Source organism: Sciurus vulgaris (genome assembly GCF_902686455.1).
Source record: "Sciurus vulgaris genome assembly, chromosome: 7".
In the NCBI taxonomy this organism is placed as follows: domain Eukaryota; kingdom Metazoa; phylum Chordata; class Mammalia; order Rodentia; family Sciuridae; genus Sciurus; species Sciurus vulgaris.
In genome coordinates, this window is record NC_136467.1 from 126562309 (window position 1) to 126579269 (window position 16961).

Genomic DNA, 16961 nt, shown 5'->3' on the forward strand with positions numbered 1-16961 from the left:
CTCCATTTCTAAGTCAGGCCATCTCCAAATGGATTTTTTTTTTTTTTTTTTTTTTTTTTCAGTGCTGGGGATCAAACTCAGGGCCTTGGGCTTGAGAGGCAAGCACTCTACCGACTGAGCTATCTCCCCAGCCCCAAACAAATGGATCTAAAAAAAAAAAAAAAAAAAAAAATCCATGTGATCCATAATCCTCACTAGTATACTTTAGACTTCCTTTAAAATCTAAATCCTTATGTTCTGCAACCCTGAGTGGTCAATTCATCCTTCATCTCTATCAAAGACCTTTACTGGGACTACTCTCCCACCCCACCTTGTTTCTTTCAGGGCTTATCTTGGGTGTCATTTCCCTTCCTGACTCCCTTTATTATGCTCTCCCCTTTCGCTGTATCTCTCCTTTACAGAAGTTTTGACAGGTATATTTTTACAGCTATTTGTGTGTCTCCACTACTGGGGATTGAACGCAGGGGTACTTTAAAAACTGAGCTATACCCCCAGCCCTTTCTACTTTTTGAAACAGGGTCTCATGCAATTGCCCAGCTGGCCTTGAACTTGTGATCTTCCTGCGTCAGCCTCCTGAATAGCGGGGAACACAGGCATGCAGCACTTGGCTATTTGTGATTTTTGATGAACACTTTAAAATGCACTGGTTTTAGCTATTATCATTAGTGTCTGGAATACTGCCTGGCTCACAGGAACGCAATATTATTATTTTTGTTGAAATACTGTGCTTCATTATATTTACTTCATATACACCAAACTGACAAACATAGGTAAAATGTTTAAAAATTACTCCCCGCCACCAGGTCTTTCCTTTCTTCTATAATACTTCACCCTTGACCACATGTAGCCTGGTTTGGTTGATGCCTGTTGGCTAAAGGGACCCCACAGATTCCCTTGAGTGGGAAGAGACTTAAGCATCACCATCTGAATGACTAGAACACAGGGATTAAGGAAAATGCTGGTTTCCACTGTGTTTATTACTAATATAAAAAAATGTTAAAAAGAAAAAAATTCATTCTCAGTTCAACAGCTCCCATCCCTCCCTCTTGCCCACACAACTCCTGACCCATTTCCCCAGGGCCAGCTCAAAACTGAACCTGTTCACTGCCGTTTTCACAGAAAACAACCAGTGCCAGGGATGTGAGGGAAGAGTGTCAGAAGAGAGCAACAGTACTGTCCAGGTTCCACCCAAAGATAGGCCAGGTGGAGATTCACAGAATTCAAATGAAAGGGCTGGTGGCCTCGAAATGACATCTAACTAAAATGGACTGAAAAGGAGCTGGGTAGGGAGGCCCATCTGAGGCTTTACAAGACATCACTGGCCTGTGTCAGACCCAGAATAACCAACACCAGAAGAAACAGGGAGGCAGTCTTGTGGAATTCCACAATTCTCCCAAGTTGGGAGGTGGGGAAAGTCTATAGGGCACCAAGAGCCTCACTCATTTTGGCAGGAAAAATTATTCTAGTGTTGGGAAATCACAAAAATGCCACGGACACTGAGAAAGGCTACAAGGGGATGCACAGTTTCACAAAGCACAGTGATCACAGACCATAGCGGTGGGGATCATGCTACTGACAGAGAAACTACAAAATCCAAAAGCAGGGGCAGTTGCCTTTCAGGGAGCAACTCTGTACCAGTCACCCAAACCTGCAGAAAACCTGGTGAGTTTCCCGAGCAGCTGAAAACATTGGGATGTCACATAAAAAGGACTTAAAACGCAGCTAAAGGGGGTAGGAAACCACTCCAGGGCTCTCAGGAATTGAGGGCAATACTGGGGACAGGTGGACAGATGCACAAGAAACAGCACCAAAGAGGTTTCCTGTTCAGCAGTCATTTGGCGAAAGGGAAGAAGATCCAGGAGGCAGTTGAGGGAGCAAGAAGGGGTCCCGAAGGCAAGTCTCTGGAGGCTGGATTAGAAGACAGAGCGCACTGTGCACCAGTGATGAAACACAACTCTGGACCCCAAACCAGGGAGGTGGTGGATGGGGGTGGACGTGTCATTGACCGAGGGTGTCGGGTGGAAGAGCCTCACAGTAGCCATCACGGGGCCAGAGGGAAATAAATGGCCACTAGGTCACAAAGGGCTCTTTTCCAGCCTGGATGGGAAGGCACAGTCTCACAGAGGAGGTCCATTGACGCCTGGGTGGTAGAAGGCACAGAGGTCTTCATATCTACAGTGGCCCTTTTTGGAAAAGTGTCGACAGACAGGGCGGTCGGATTTGTCTGTGGACAAGTGAAAATAGGTAAATTTAAATCTGAGTAAGAAAGAAAACGAATGTCATAAAAAACAGAGATAAAACCAGATTTGCTACCCTGTACCACTTCCAGATAGTTTGGCTTTTTTTTTGGCAGGGGGAGCTGAGGACCTGGGCCTTGGGTGTGCTACGTGTATACTCTACCACTGAACTAAACTCCCAGCCCTCTATGTTTTTTGACATGGTAGTCTTTCTCCTGGGAGAAAGAACATTTAGGACTACTTCTATTTCTGGATATAGTGGTATATGCCTGTAATCTCAGTGACTTAGGAGACTGAGGCAGGAGGTAGGAGGACAAGTTTGAGATCATCCTGGGTAACTGAGAGAGATCCTGTCTCTAAAAAATAAAAAGGGCTGGGGGTGTAGCTCAGTGGTAGAGTACCCCAGGTTCAATTCCCCAGTGCTGAGAGGGGAAAAAAAACAACAAAAAACAGTTGGTCCAGGGGCTGGGGGTGTAGTTAAGTGGTAGTGTGTTTACCTGCCATGCCTGAGGTCATAGATTCAATGCCCAGAATCACGAAAGGAGGAAAAAATAAAATAAGTACAGCCCCAAGAAGAAGAGTCATGGGAATCCTGGGAATCAGGCCACTGTGGGATTTAATGGGTATGAAATATGCACAGGCATAACAAAGTGGACCTCACCTTCCATAACCTGGGGGCCATCCTTAGGCGGGCAGGTATTCTTGATAAGAGACCAGCTTTTGAGCCTTCGAGGGTTTCTCTGCTCTTTGTGAAAGCTTTCCCTGGAGGGACCCCCATGGCCTGGCCCCGGAAAAGGGGGTTCAGCATTGACCCCCCACCAACCACGACCATATGGGCCAGACCTGGGGCCGAGGCCTCCCCGGATTGGGCCTCTGCCCCGGGGAGGAGGTGGGAGACTCAGCAGTGGTGGAATCATCAGTCCCCTTGATCCTGGAGGACCTCTGTGAAGAGCTGAACAAAGAAAGACACAGAAAGGTGACCAATGGGCAGCTTAATCCTGACACAGAAGACCTGATCCCTCCCCTCTTTTACTGAAGTACAGCATACAGACAGAGATAAATCAGTTTTAAGTGCACAGCCCAATTATCACAAAACAAACACACCTGTGTTTCCACCACCTAGGTGAAGAAATAGAGCCTTATTAGCACTTCAAAAGACCCGCCCATGTGCCCCTTCCCCCTCCCCAAACATAACCACCATTCTGACTTCAAACACCATAGGTTAATCTTTGCCTGTTTTCAAACTTTGCATACATGGAATCATACAGTCTGTATTCTTTTGTGTCTGGCTCCTTTCGCGCAACATCATGTTTGTGAGATTCATCCAGGTTGCCTGTAGCGGTAGTTCATTCATTTTCATTGCAGTGTAGTATCCCATTGCATGCATACAAACAACTGATTTATCCATGCTACTGATGATGGACATGTGGGTGGTTTCCAGTTTGGGGCTATAACAAGAAATGTTGCTATGAACATTTTTATATATGTCTTTGTTACACATAACGTATGTATTTCTGTTGAGTATATACGTAGTAGAGGAATTACTGGGTCCAAGAGTGTATGCACATTCAAGTGTAATAGAAAAAGTTAAGTTTAACAGATATTGTCAAACTTTGTTTCAAAGTATACCAATTTACACTCCAAGGAATAGTTCCATAGCCTCAACAATGCTTTTTTACTGTGTCTTTCTGTTGTGAAAAGTAGTGGGCTGTTTTTTACTGTGGTAAAAACTATATAATATAAAAATTTACCATTTTAACTATTTTTAAATGCATAGTTCAGTAGTGTTATGTATATTCATATGTTGTGAAACAATTGCCCAGAACTTTATCTTGCAAAACTGAAACTTTATATCCACTAAAAAACTCCCTGCCCCTCCCCTGGACTACTACTAACCACCATCTCACTGTTTGTTTTTCCTTTCCTTTTTTTTTCTTTTTTTGAGATGGGCGGGAGCAGGGGGATGGGGGGAGGGTCTTACCATGTTGCCCAAGCTGGTCTCAAACACCTAGACTCAAAGTCATCCTCCTGCCTTAGCCTCCCAAGTAGCTGGGATCACAGGTCACAGGTGCACACTACAGTACCCAGCTCTATCTGTTTCTCTGAATTTGACTTTAGATACCTCATGGAAGTAGTATCATACAAACTGTTTTTTTTGTTTTTTTTTTTTTGTGTGACCACATTATTTCTTAGCAAAATGTCCTCAAGGTTCACCCAGGTTGTAGTGTATGATAGCATTTTGTTTATCCACTCTTTTGTCAATGGACATTTGGGTTGCTTCCAGCTCTTGGGTACTGTGAATAATGCTACAGCGAATCTACAGATATTCACTCAAGACGCTGCTTTCCATTCTTTTTGATATATATACTCAGAAATGGGACTGCTAGAGCATACGGTAGCTCTATTTTAAATTTTTTTGAGGAATTTCCATGTTTATGGAAGATGATTGTACCATCTTACAATTCTATCAATAATGCATGAGTTCTAATTTCAAAGTGGTATGCTTTTATCTTGCATTTATTTGATAATTAAGGATGTTGAGTACATGTTCACATGTTTTTCTTCTATTTAGATCTCCATTTTTATAAGGTGCCTATTCTGTTCTTTTGTCAATTTTTCTAATGGGCTGTCTCTGAAAGAGGTCCTTAAATATTCTATATATAACTTCTTTCTTTAAAAAATATTTTTATAGCTGTAGATGGACATAATACCTTTATTTACTTATTATTTTATGTGGTGCTAAGGATCAAACCCAGTGCCTCACATGCGCCAGGCAAGCGCTCTACCACTGAGCTACGACCCTGGTCCTATATATAAATTCTTTATTGGTTATATTTGTTGCAAATATCTTCTACTCTAAGGCTTCCAGTTAATTTCTTAATGGTGTCATGATTAACATGATTATCTGAGGTTCAATTTATCAATATTTCCTTTATTATTAGTATACATGTTTAAAAACTCTTAGCTATTCCCAAATTTACTTTCTAAAAGAATAATTCTTTCACTTTTCACACTTTAATCTACAGTTCCCTTGGACTGCCATTTGTATTTGGTCACTGAAATCTGAATAAGTCAGATTTCATTTTTTTCCACATGAATGTCTAATCAATTCAGCTTCATTTATTGAAAAGAGCACTTCTTCAGTTCTACCTTTACATAAATGACGTGTCCCTACATCTGTGGGCCTATTACTGGATGCTAAACTGTTCTATTGACTTATATATGCATTACTGTGTCCAAACTACACTTTTGTAACTACTGGAGCTTTACTGCAAGTCTTGGTTTTCACAGTAAGTCCTCCAACTTTAAAAATGTCATCGCGGTTTTTCACCCCTATCCCCTGCATGTCCACATAATAATGTAGAATGTTTATTTCCACAAAAACATTACAGAAATTCTGACAAGGAATGCAGTGAATCTACAGATTACTTTGGGAAGAAAAGACATTTTTACAACATTGAGTTTTCAAACCTGTGAATACACAACTTCTCTCCATTCATTCAGATTCAGAATCCCTGGTTTTTTCACTTAAGACTTTGATAAATTTTACTCCCTCCCCTGCGCCCTTCCTCTGGACCTCCAACAATGATCTGGGGCCCTTCCTCCTCACCTGACTTGGGGTCACCAGGCTTTCCATTGGCCATGGGGGGAGGGCCCAGAAGGCTGGGTGGTCCTAAGAGTAGACACGAAAATATGGTCATTAGAAGAGACTAAAGAACTTATGTTTCTTTATGGGTTTTTGTTCTATTATTAATTTCTCAATTCATTCAGTAAAAGCAAGTATGTTCTCAACAGTGTTTCGAATTCTCACCCCATCTATCTGCCCTTTGCAAAGCTGCTTCAGGTGTGGCAAAAAGTGGAGTCTTAATCAAAGGACACTGACAATTTCTCTACCTCACACTGCTACTATCCGTAACATCCCAGGTGATTCCAGAGATAATCCAAAGGTTCAACCTTTAGCTGCTGGTCAATCAGACAGTTCTTTGTCTCCTCCCCTTCCCTCAGGGTAGTAGTTTACAGAAGGCTGCACTTCCACCTTCCCTGTGAAATGTGGTCACAAATTGTCAACCCAGTCATCGCAATCTGTGATATCTCTACTGCCCCTCTACCCTGCCATTCGGCGGCTGCGCAAACGGGCTCTTTACCCTCTCCTCCTCCGCCTTGTCCAGCAAGGCTTGGGACCCGGACTGAGATTGAGGGTTCAAGTAAGTGAACTCCTCATTCGAGGTTCCATCGTCAACAGGCCTCCTCTGCCCCACCCCCGCGCGTGCGCCCTTCCTCCTTCCGTTAGAGCCCCCTCCCCCGCACTTTAGCAGTGCTAGCCCCTCGTCTGGAATGGCTGACAAGCATGTGCACACCCTTCCAAGGCCCCTCACCGATGGGACTCTCATCTTCCTCATCTCCAGTCTCTTCCCGCTCGGGCAGTGGTGGCTGCTGTGGCGGCTGCTGCTGCTGCTGATTCTGCTTCTTTCGTTTCGGCATCGTGGCTGCGGCAATGGCTGCAGCGGGATTTGGAGGGCAGTGAGGAAGGGGCACGCTGCGATTCTGTTTCCGCTTCCGGGGGGGCGGTGGGCACTGAGGCCCAAGCTCCCGCCATTCCACTTCCGGAAGGTAGCTGAGAACTTTTGTTGTGTCTGCATTCTCATGTAAACCGCCTCCCTCAGTCTCTGCAGGGAAAACGTTAACTCTTCTCTTTGCCGCGTTTCTATAAGTGCTTAAAAAAATTCCCTCCACGGTGAAAAGCACAAGTAACTCCTCACAGTGCCATAGAGTCGACAAGTTTTCGGGCCAGAAAGCCTGAGACGAAAGGCCTGTCGCGTCTTAAAATCGCCACATCCGGTCCTCGGTTACTATGGTAACAGCTGCAGGCACAACTTCGTGCCCTCTGACCCGTCTCCAAAAGTCCTGTCCCACCTGGGTTTCTCTTCTGGCCTGCGCTTGCACTTATGATCTATGAGCCTGCTTCTTCTCGTCGTTCCCACAGGGAATTTGGGTCCCAGCAGGTCGGCACCGAGGACTCTTCAGACCTCCACTCGCCCCTTAAGACCTGTGACCGTGCCCCCAGTGTAACACAGCAAACTGGCTTTATTCCTTGGACGCGCAGTCTCGGCTTTCCCCTAAGGTCAAGTGCCCGGGTTAGTAGTGTAGCTTCAGCTTGTCCACGCCTCCCTTTCCCCTGGGTAGTAGGACTCGCCCTCCTCTCCACCGCCCCCTCCAGGTGAGTGGTAGCTTCTCTCTGGAGCGCAAGGTAGTGATGACACGCGTCCCCCCTCCTCTGGGCGCGCGTTGGTAGCGTCCGTGACGGAGTTAGTTCGATCCTCCCACGCGCGCCTCCTTCCTTGCCGCCGCTGAGCCTTCACGGTGCCACTGGCTCTCATGTGTCGGTAGCCCACCCCGCATCACCCTCTCGCCTCACTTCTAGGGGGAAGTGAGTGTTTCCCCTGTGCGCCTTCCATCCGGACCGCGGCGGCAAGTCGGTCGTGCCCGCCCGCTGACGTCACCTGCTAGCTCCGCCTCCTCAAGGGTCCCGGGCCCTTGCGGCGGGGGCTACCAGGGGGAGTCAGTTGAGGCGGCCGTAGCTCGGCGGAGGGCGGGCCAGGTGACTGGTCCAGGCCATGCCGAGGAAGAAGCCCTTCAGCGTGAAGCAGAAGAAGAAGCAGTTGCAGGACAAACGGGAGCGGAAGCGAGGTCAGTGCGGGAGCGAGAGGAGGGGGCGGGGCTCGGGCTCCCGCACATCTGGAAGGAGGGGTGTGCCTGCCGCACCTCTGGGGGGGGCGTGGGAGGGGGAGTGGGCTCGCGCGGATCTGCGTGGGCGCCCGCGGAGGGGATTCCCCGACTCCAGCGCCCCCCCATGTCTGGAAGGGGTGGGAAAGGATGGAGAGTTGGGGGAGGGGAGTCCCTCCACCTCAAACGGGGCGCCATCCCAGCAGCTCCCTGGAAGAGTGACTATCCCCACGTACATCCGGAGGGTCCGGGGTAGGGAGGTCCTGAGGACGGAGCTTCGAAAGTAGTTGGGTGGACTGAAAGGAGGGCCAGGCGGTCCAGGTAGGGGGGTCTTTTGGCCCCTGAGAGCTAGCCTGCACTGGCGTCACTGGCCCCTCCCCGCAGGGCTTCAAGATGGGCTGCGCTCCAGTTCCAACAGCCGCAGCGGGAGCCGGGAGCGGCGGGAGGAGCAGACCGATACCTCGGATGGGGAATCTGTAACCCATCATATCCGCAGGCTCAACCAGCAGCCTTCCCAGGGCCTGGGTCCGCGAGGCTACGACCCAAATCGGTGAGGGAGGGAGTGGGGCTCAGGCCTGGGCTTCCCCGCCTTCTTGAAAGTGGGAGTGTTGAGGGAAAGCTAGCTGCTGTTGGTGGACACTTGAAAGTGGAGATAGTGAGGCCGGAACACCAGTGTTCACCCGGAGCAGGCCCCAATCCTCCCTTCCAGAGGGACTGGAGAGTTTGGCTTTTAGAAGGGGTTGGCCTGGTCTTCTGTGAAAGGGGGGCATGGGGGGAGGCCCACTGAAAGGAAATTTGAACAACTGGAGAGAGAAAACTTTGTTTTCTGTAGGGGATGGGGTGCGGGGAGGGGTTGTGGTCTTGCTGTACGTCTGGTCCTTTTCCCCTTAGATACCGGCTTCATTTTGAGCGGGATAGTCGGGAGGAGGTGGAGAAGAGAAAAAGAGCAGCCCGGGAGCAAGTGTTACAGCCTGTCAGTGCTGAGGTGTTGGAACTGGACATCCGGGAGGTCTATCAGCCTGGATCAGGTGAGTGAGAACAAGAACCTGGGCGATTCCCACAGCAAGGGGGCTTGGGGAGTTTGGAAGAGTAAGAGCTGTGAGAAAGGAGTGGTCTGGAATGCACACTTGAATCCTGAAACCATCCTCATACTTGCACGTCTTCCTGTTTTCTCAGTCTTAGACTTTCCCCGACGTCCTCCTTGGAGCTATGAGATGTCCAAGGAGCAGCTAATGAGCCAAGAGGAACGAAGCTTCCAGGAGTATCTTGGGAAGATACATGGGGCTTATACTTCGGAGAAACTCAGCTACTTTGAGCACAATCTAGAGGTGACAGTAGAGTGGGGACAGGAGTGGGGTAGTGTGACCCATGGACAAATCGTTCTGGAATCAGACTGGAAAGGAACTCTGGGTTCAGATTCTCTTACTGATCTTGTCTTTTCAGACGTGGAGGCAGCTGTGGCGAGTGTTAGAGATGTCTGACATTGTCTTGCTCATCACTGATATCCGTCATCCAGTGAGTCCTTGGGATGAGGGTGGGCAAGGGGGAAGAGGGTCAGGTTCTTGTGGGTAAAAATCAGAGGTAGGAGATGGAAGATAGAGAGGTATCCTTCCTTTCTTTCTACCCTTCTTTACTATGTGCTGATACCTGCAGTCAGAAACTCATTTTTCTGTTCATTCTTGCCATAGTCTGTCACTTCTCCTCCGGCTAGCTGACTCCTCTTTACTTCCTCTGATGAAAAACTGCACATCTTGTCTCCCAGCATATCAAAGCTAGACCAATAGAAAATCCCACTCTGTGGGGCTGGTTTGTGGCTCAGTGATAGAATGCTTGCCTAGCACATGTGAGGCACTGGGTTCGATCCTCAGCACCACATAAAAATAAATAAATACGATAAAGGTATTGTGCAAAACAAAAAGAAAATCCTAGTGTGAAGCTCCAGGGACTTTAGTGAAGGCAGCTGGGGGCTTCCGCCTGCCCAGCCCAAAGATGCCCTTTCTTCCTTATTTCATTTTTCTAGCATGTCCACCTCGGTTGCTGCAGAAACTACCTGGAATGTTAGGGTAGTGGTTAAGGCTGTAGGCTGTGCTGCTGAACTGCCCGGTGAATCCTGACTCTGCCACTTCACTGTGGTCCTTCAGTGGAGAAAGGGAGGTCTGTGGGAACATTTAGGTTGGAAGTCCTTAATGAATGTGCACACACGTATGCACAAATACATGCATGATCTATACACAGAGGCACATTTACACATACTCATGTTTGTAGTCATACATACTTAACACATAAACCTGCACTTATAAGCATATATTTGAATGCATGCTCATATGCATGTGTATACACTTGTGCAGTTATGTGCACACAAAACATAATAATTTTTATCCCAATCTCCATTCCTATTCCTGATTTTAGCCTTTACTTATTGTGCTAGGTATCTCTATTTCCTTATCTTATTTTCGGTTCATTTCAAATGCTAATCATGACCTGTAGGAAGCCCACTGAAACTTGCTTAGTTATTACTAACCCCTGCTTTGTCTTTCTTGTTTAGTTTGGCTGACTTACTGTTTTCACCCCAGAATCTGCTACTTCCAGGGCCTTGTCTCTGAACTGTGCTTGGTGAGTGGGGAGCTGGAGACAGAACCCTGGGTTGACCTCTCATTCCTCTATCCCATTACCAACCCTATCCCAGGTTGTGAATTTCCCACCAGCACTTTATGAGTATGTGACTGGAGAACTTGGTCTGGCCCTGGTACTGGTCTTGAACAAGGTAGATCTGGCTCCACCGGCTCTTGTGGTTGCCTGGAAGCATTATTTCCACCAACACTATCCTCAACTCCACATCGTCCTTTTCACCTCTTTCCCTCGGGACCCTCGTACCCCACAGGACCCTAGTAGTGGTGAGTGAGCATTGAGGAGGGCAGCATGGGAGAGATGGTTAACCGGGGGCAAAGGGAAGAACAGAGAGGCTTGTTGGCAAGGGGATACTTAATTTGGGGCCTGAGGGTGGTGGGAGAGATGATGTGCAGAAGCCTTTGTGTAACCCCTGTGTGCATTCTGATTTCAGTCTTGAAGAAGAGTCGGAGGCGGGGGAGAGGATGGACTCGGGCCCTGGGGCCAGAACAGTTGCTGAGAGCCTGTGAAGCCATCACTGTGGGGAAAGGTATGTGATTCTTTGAAGTCACGGGGGAGACCTAAGACCCAGAGTCATTTTGTTCATTTTTCCCAAAGTTGACCTCTATTATAGATGGGCACAAGGAGGGTAGAATAAAGAACAGACTGACTTGGTTGGACAAGAGAGGCAGGAGGTAGGTAGAAGCCTCAGTGGCTTGCTGCTTTCAGTCTTTCTGGTACTTTTCAGAAACTCTGAGAAATTCACATGACTCAAGGGTGGGATCAAGTGAAGTCTGGAGAGATTGTGAGCTGCAGTTGTGCAGATTGGCACTGTGAGACTCCCGAATGTGCTAGTGACATCAGCTGTGCAGCTGTGCCATCATATACAATGGCCCCAGGAAACCTTCTTCTTTTCTGAGCAGTGGACTTGAGCAGCTGGCGGGAGAAGATTGCTCGAGATGTGGCCGGGGCCACCTGGGGCAATGGCTCTGGGGAGGAGGAGGAAGAGGAGGATGGGCCAGCAGTTCTGGTGGAACAGCAGACTGACTCAGCAATGGAGCCAACTAGCCCAACGCGGGAACACTACAAGGATGGGGTGGTGACCATCGGCTGTGTGGGTAAGGAAGCAGTGATCTGCTCACAGAGGCCCCAGAGGTGCTAAGTTTCACTATTTGGAAAGGAGGGATGATCAGTCCTCATTAGGCCCCAGGGTCTTTGAGGGTTGAGTTCTGCCAGTGATCATAGGCAAGGCAGAGGAGGCCATCTGCTCGAGTGGATATAAACTCCATTTCTTCTCATTTGTATGATCTTGAGCAAGTTTTTTTTACAATTGAGTTTCAGTTACTTTGATTTGAGGATGTTTATACCCAGTTCAAAGAATGAATGTGAGGAATGAAAGGAGTAGTGTTGAGAGATTCTAGTGGTGCCTGAAAAATAGTGATATTAACAATAGCAGTGATTATTATTAAATTTTAGTATTTATGTGGTACTGTGTGCCAGGCACTGTTTTGAGTGATTTATACATATTCATTTTTCAGTTGTTATTAGCCTCTAGTACAGGGATCATTAAATCATAGCAGGTTGCAGTAAGTGTTAGTTTCTTTCTGGGTTTTAACACTTTAAGTCTGTGATTGAGGGGAGTCTCTCCTTGATTAGAGCTTTGTCTCAGGTCCCAGTGGGGGAAAATGGATATATGATTAGGTTCCAGGGTCCCTTTTCATTTTGGGTTCAAGAGTTGAAAAGAGACCTTGGCAAAGTTTTATCTGAGATACTACTGAAACCAAAAAGGACACAGCCCATAAATCTAGGAGCATGGAATAGCTAGTAGATAGATAGAAAGAACCCCTGACTTATCTTTCAGTGTCTTGTTTGTGAAAACTATGCTTGATGGTTGAGTGATTACTCTCCTCTTTCCTTCCACTGACTTCTTTCCCTTCCAGCGGCCCTGTTCCTCTCTCAGTAGCCTTTGCCCTAACTTGTCTTTTGGGGTTGTATGATAGTGAGAGTTTTTGCTGTGGTATGCTTATGTGTATTGGTTCTCATTCATTCATCCATTTAACAAATATTAACTGATCACCTACCAAGTGTCAGGTATTGTTCTAAGGAAATACTGGTGTGAAGATAACAGAAAGCTTCTAAAATTCATGGAGCTTGTTTTCTTGAGAGTGAATATATTTGAGATCTAAAATCATATCATTTAGGGGAAATGAAGGAAATAAAGCCATGAAATGGGATAGAGAGTTCTAGGAGAGAAGGGTCTTCTGGAAGGTTCTCAGGTGAGAAGAGGAAGTGAGCCATTTAGAGTTCTGGGGAAAGGGGTCTGGAAGCCAGAAGTGTTAGTGAGGGAGAGAGTCTTGAGGTGAGAATGGGCTTGGTAGTACTGGGACCCCAAGACAGTCATGGGGATTCAGTAAGAGAGGGAAGAGGAAGGGGGAGGAGGATTGCCAGGGGCCACATTATGTAGGGCAATTGTGCCTATGATGTGCATTGATTTTACTCTCAGTCTTATAAGAGAAAAACCATTGGTGGGTTTTGAGCAAGGAATGATAGGATTTGATTTCCTTTTTTAGAAGTTTGTTCTGTCTCTGAGTAGATGAATAGTGGGAGTTGGGTGAGAAAGGAAGCAAAGAGAGCAGTCAGTGGCTACTCCATTCATCTAGGGGAGAAATAAGAGTAGCTTAGAGAAAGAAGGAAAGGGGGAGAGGAAGGAAGGGGTGATGATGAGACAGGTTCAGAAACAGGATATATTTTAAAGGCAAGAAAATGAGATTGCTGATGCCTTGCATTTGGCACATAAGAGGAAGCAAGGTATAAAGAAGGACTTCCAGGTTTTTGTCCCAAGCAACTAGGGATACTGAACTGAGGATATTGGAGAGGATCAGGTTTGGAATACTAATGAGGAAAGGAGAGAGGAATCATAAAGAATCAGAAATTAAATTTGAGATTGTTTTTAAATGTCTTGGGCAGAGTTGTTGAATAGGCCATGGGTATAAGAATCTGGAACTTAAAGGAAAGAAAAGGACTGGAAATTTGAATTTGGGTGGTCTTTAAATTTAGGGAGCCACTGGTAGATATAGGTGGTATTTAAAGCCATGGAATTGGATGAAATGTAGGGGAGAAGAGGAGGAAGCTAATGACTGAGCTGCACTTAGAGGTTGGGCAGAGGAGGAGGAACCAGCAAAGGAGAATGAGAGGAAAGAGGAAAGAAAACCAAGGAAATGTCTGGAAGTGAAATCAACTGTGTCAAATGTGGCTAAAAGGAGTGAGAGGAGAATGAAAACTTGTTCAGTAGGTGTGGTATTGTGATCAGTGGTTTTGAAGGAGGAGGAGGAAGAGTATGTGAGGTTCCCCAATTGCAGCAATATGGGAAACTCACATAATGTGTGATTGGCATCAGACACAGCAATATCCACGCTATACAATTCCATCTGCATAAAGTTCAAAGGCTACAAAATTAGACCACATTGTTCAGAGATGTACAGGTCATAAATTAACAAGAAACATAAGGAGTAGAATCCCTCAAAAGTCAGGATAAGACTCCTGTGTAGAGAGAGGGGATTATTAAGGAGAGGGACATAGGGGGCTTTTGAGGAAGTATGTCACATTCTGGGCTTGTGTCTGGGTGCTTCACGTTCATGTTCTGTGTGGTTTTGTGTATGTTACAGTTTATAGTGATAAAGAAGTTGGTGTGTAAAAGTGGTGATAAGAAATAGTAAATCTTTTAAGGAGTTTTACTATACAGGGGACAGAGAAATGGGCTTGTGGGCTTTCCAAAGAATTGTTTTCTTTCCCCCTCTCCTTTCAAAAGAAGATACTTCATTGTGTTGTGAAGCACAGTCAGTTTGGCAGTGTGGCTTTTCTCAGCTGCCTGGCAGCAGGTGTTGTATGGACAGACAATTGCATTTTACAGAGTTGAGGTTTTGCCTGGAGAATAAGCAGAGGGAAGAGGTAGGACCAGGGAACCCAAGGTCTATAGCTGTAGAACTGGATCATAGACTCTGAGGTGGACATCAATTAAAGTGGGAAGTGGGGTAAGTGAATCAGTATTGTATAGTGTTATCATGCTAGACTCGGGGTGAAGAATTATTGGGATAGAGGAACCAGAATAAGTCAGCTTGAAATATGGGATGTGAGGACAGAGGATTACTTGGAATTGAGGCATTGGAGGAATAAAGTGACAGGGCCTAATGTGACCATGGGTATGGGTAGCTGAGGTGGAGTGAAGGAAACAACTTTGAGAGTGAGATGCAGCATTAAGGAGCCAAAGCCCTGGACAAGAGATCTGTGCAGGAACTAGACTTGACCAGAAAGAAGTTGGTGGTGATTGTGAAGAGAGGGGTTGCCAGTCTTCTTCTTGGACAAGTCATGATAGGTATTATGAAATGCAAGTCTCAACTCTGCTGGTTACTTTGCTGTAGGCCCAGAACCGTGCAGTTGTGTCTGTTGTCAATGTAACCCTGACCCACTCTGAGGTAGGAGCTATCTGTCCTGTAAAATGAAGGAATAAAAAGACTTAGAAAATTGAGTAAATTGCCTTGAGGTTACAGAGCCATAAGTGGAGTGACTGGGATTCACAGCTGGCAGACCAGGACCTGATTTGTAGTTTTCAATGTTACACCACTTCCTTAAATTCTGAGCCCTAGTTCCCCTTTCATCTATAGCCAGTGAGTCCTGCCTGCCATCAAGCAAGGGCCTAGAAGATGTTCAATTTCCTTGCCTCCCTCAGGTTTTCCCAATGTGGGGAAGTCCTCACTGATCAATGGACTGGTGGGGCGGAAGGTTGTGAGTGTCTCCAGAACTCCAGGCCACACCCGATACTTTCAGACATACTTTCTCACCCCCTCTGTGAAGCTCTGTGACTGCCCAGGCCTCATCTTCCCCTCCTTACTGCCCAGGCAGTTGCAGGTATGAGGACAGAGGTGGAGGGGAGGGATGGAAGGCAGAATGCTGAGGAAGGTCCTGAGTGCTGTTCCTGCAGGTTCTGGCTGGTATCTACCCCATCGCCCAGATCCAGGAACCCTACACTGCTGTGGGCTACCTGGCCTCCCGGATCCCTGTGCAGGCTCTGCTCCACCTGCGCCACCCAGAGGCCGAGGATCCCTCAGCAGAACACCCCTGGTGTGCCTGGGACATCTGTGAAGGTGAATTTCATGTCTGGCCGCAGCTGCCCTCCCCTTTCTGCTGCCTCCTGGTCTTCCCCTTTATCCTGCTGTCCTCTCTCCTCAGATTCTGCCATTGGTGAAGTGGCTGTCCACTCATCCTTAGAATTTTATCACAGGACTAGAAAGATCTCTGGCTAGAATGTTTTGGGTGGTGGGTGACTGGTACCTGGTGCACAGGCTTCCCTTCTTGTTGCTTTTATCCTTCCAGCCTGGGCAGAGAAACGTGGTTACAAGACAGCCAAGGCAGCTCGAAATGATGTGTACAGAGCTGCTAACAGCCTCCTGCGGTTGGCAGTGGACGGCCGCCTTAGTCTGTGTTTCCATCCACCAGGCTACAATGAACAGAAAGGTCAGAACCAGATATTTTTCCCTAGCTCCTGCTTTGGGGTGGGCAAAAGGATGTGGGCTTTGTGGCCAGAGGGTCATACCTGGTTCTGTACTTGTTGGCCAGCTTTGTACTCTTTAACATCTCCGAGGCAATTTCCTCATCTGCAGATGAGGGTAACAATCACTCTCAAGCAAAATGGCTGTGAAGATTGAAATTGATATGCCCAAGTATCTGCTCAGGGTTCTATATGTGGGGGGCTGAATGAATGAATGGGTTCTAGCAGCTTTAAGAATTATTGTTATTCCTGGTCTTTGCCTCTTCCACATCTTTCTCTGACTTTAATTCCTTGCTCAAAACGCTCCTACATTCTTTTTCTTGTTTTGGTTCCCTAGGCACTTGGGAGTCTCATCCAGAGACCACGGAGCTGGTGGTTTTGCAGGGCAGGGTGGGACCATCAGGTGACGAGGAGGAGGAGGAAGAGGAAGAGCTGAGCAGCTCCTGTGAGGAGGAGGGAGAGGAGGACCGGGATGCAGATGAGGAGGGAGAAGGGGATGAGGACACCCCAACCTCAGCTCCAGGGTCCTGTCTGGCTGCCCGAAACCCTTATGCCCTACTGGGTGAGGACGAGTGCTGAGTCCCCGCCTAGTGTCATCTTCCCATTATCTTTGCTTTTGGACTGACCTGGAGGCATCTCCCCTCTGCCACCCCAATTGTGAATAAAGATTGTCTGCTTTGTAGCCCCTTCCCCAATTGAACTGAGGTGAGAGCGGTAGTTATGGACTGACAGATATGGGACATTTCTCTCCTCTTCTCCCTTCTATTCTCATGCATTCTCTTTGCGAAGGAAAGTTCTATTAGGAATTAATTCAGTGGGTTCTTAGGCCCTCTGCCCACTTTTTCACT

The 16961-nt window shown here is 47.1% G+C and overlaps 2 protein-coding genes across 3 annotated transcripts; one reads left to right on the top strand and one right to left on the bottom strand.

Moving 5' to 3' along the window:
* Positions 1 to 122: 122 nt before the first annotated feature.
* On the bottom strand, positions 123 to 7416 carry PRR3 (proline rich 3). 2 transcript variants are annotated; one of them, XM_079147515.1, is made up of 5 exons: positions 6998 to 7416; positions 6614 to 6904; positions 5848 to 5910; positions 2899 to 3189; positions 123 to 2224 (listed from the first exon to the last, which is right to left on the bottom strand). In XM_079147515.1, exons 2-5 carry the CDS (start codon positions 6717 to 6719, stop codon positions 2118 to 2120), a joined length of 567 nt encoding a protein of 188 aa, XP_079003641.1. In that variant the 5' UTR covers positions 6720 to 6904; positions 6998 to 7416; the 3' UTR covers positions 123 to 2117. The 2 variants fall into 2 exon arrangements, with proteins under 2 accessions (XP_079003641.1, XP_079003640.1); XM_079147514.1 differs by having other exon boundaries at positions 6614 to 7416.
* Positions 7417 to 7583: 167 nt separating this feature from the next.
* On the top strand, positions 7584 to 16795 carry GNL1 (G protein nucleolar 1 (putative)). The gene is made up of 12 exons (XM_079147513.1): positions 7584 to 7925; positions 8346 to 8511; positions 8853 to 8989; positions 9138 to 9289; positions 9405 to 9476; positions 10648 to 10855; positions 11023 to 11118; positions 11492 to 11686; positions 15295 to 15473; positions 15547 to 15709; positions 15939 to 16079; positions 16451 to 16795. The coding sequence occupies exons 1-12, from the start codon at positions 7853 to 7855 to the stop codon at positions 16690 to 16692; spliced, it is 1824 nt and encodes a 607-aa protein (XP_079003639.1). The 5' UTR covers positions 7584 to 7852; the 3' UTR covers positions 16693 to 16795.
* Positions 16796 to 16961: the final 166 nt, after the last annotated feature.

Coding starts and splice junctions, on each gene's coding strand:
- PRR3 (XM_079147515.1), bottom strand. CDS start 6,719: ATGCCGAAACGAAAGAAGCAGAATCAGCAGCAGCAGCAGCCGCCACAG. Junction 3,190..5,847: donor GCCTGGTGACCCCAAGTCAG/GTGAGGAGGAAG, acceptor TTCTTTGTTCAG/CTCTTCACAGAGGTCCTCCA. Junction 2,225..2,898: donor TGGCCCCCAGGTTATGGAAG/GTGAGGTCCACT, acceptor ACTTGTCCACAG/ACAAATCCGACCGCCCTGTC.
- GNL1 (XM_079147513.1), top strand. CDS start 7,853: ATGCCGAGGAAGAAGCCCTTCAGCGTGAAGCAGAAGAAGAAGCAGTTG. Junction 7,926..8,345: donor CAAACGGGAGCGGAAGCGAG/GTCAGTGCGGGA, acceptor CCCTCCCCGCAG/GGCTTCAAGATGGGCTGCGC. Junction 8,990..9,137: donor GGTCTATCAGCCTGGATCAG/GTGAGTGAGAAC, acceptor CTGTTTTCTCAG/TCTTAGACTTTCCCCGACGT.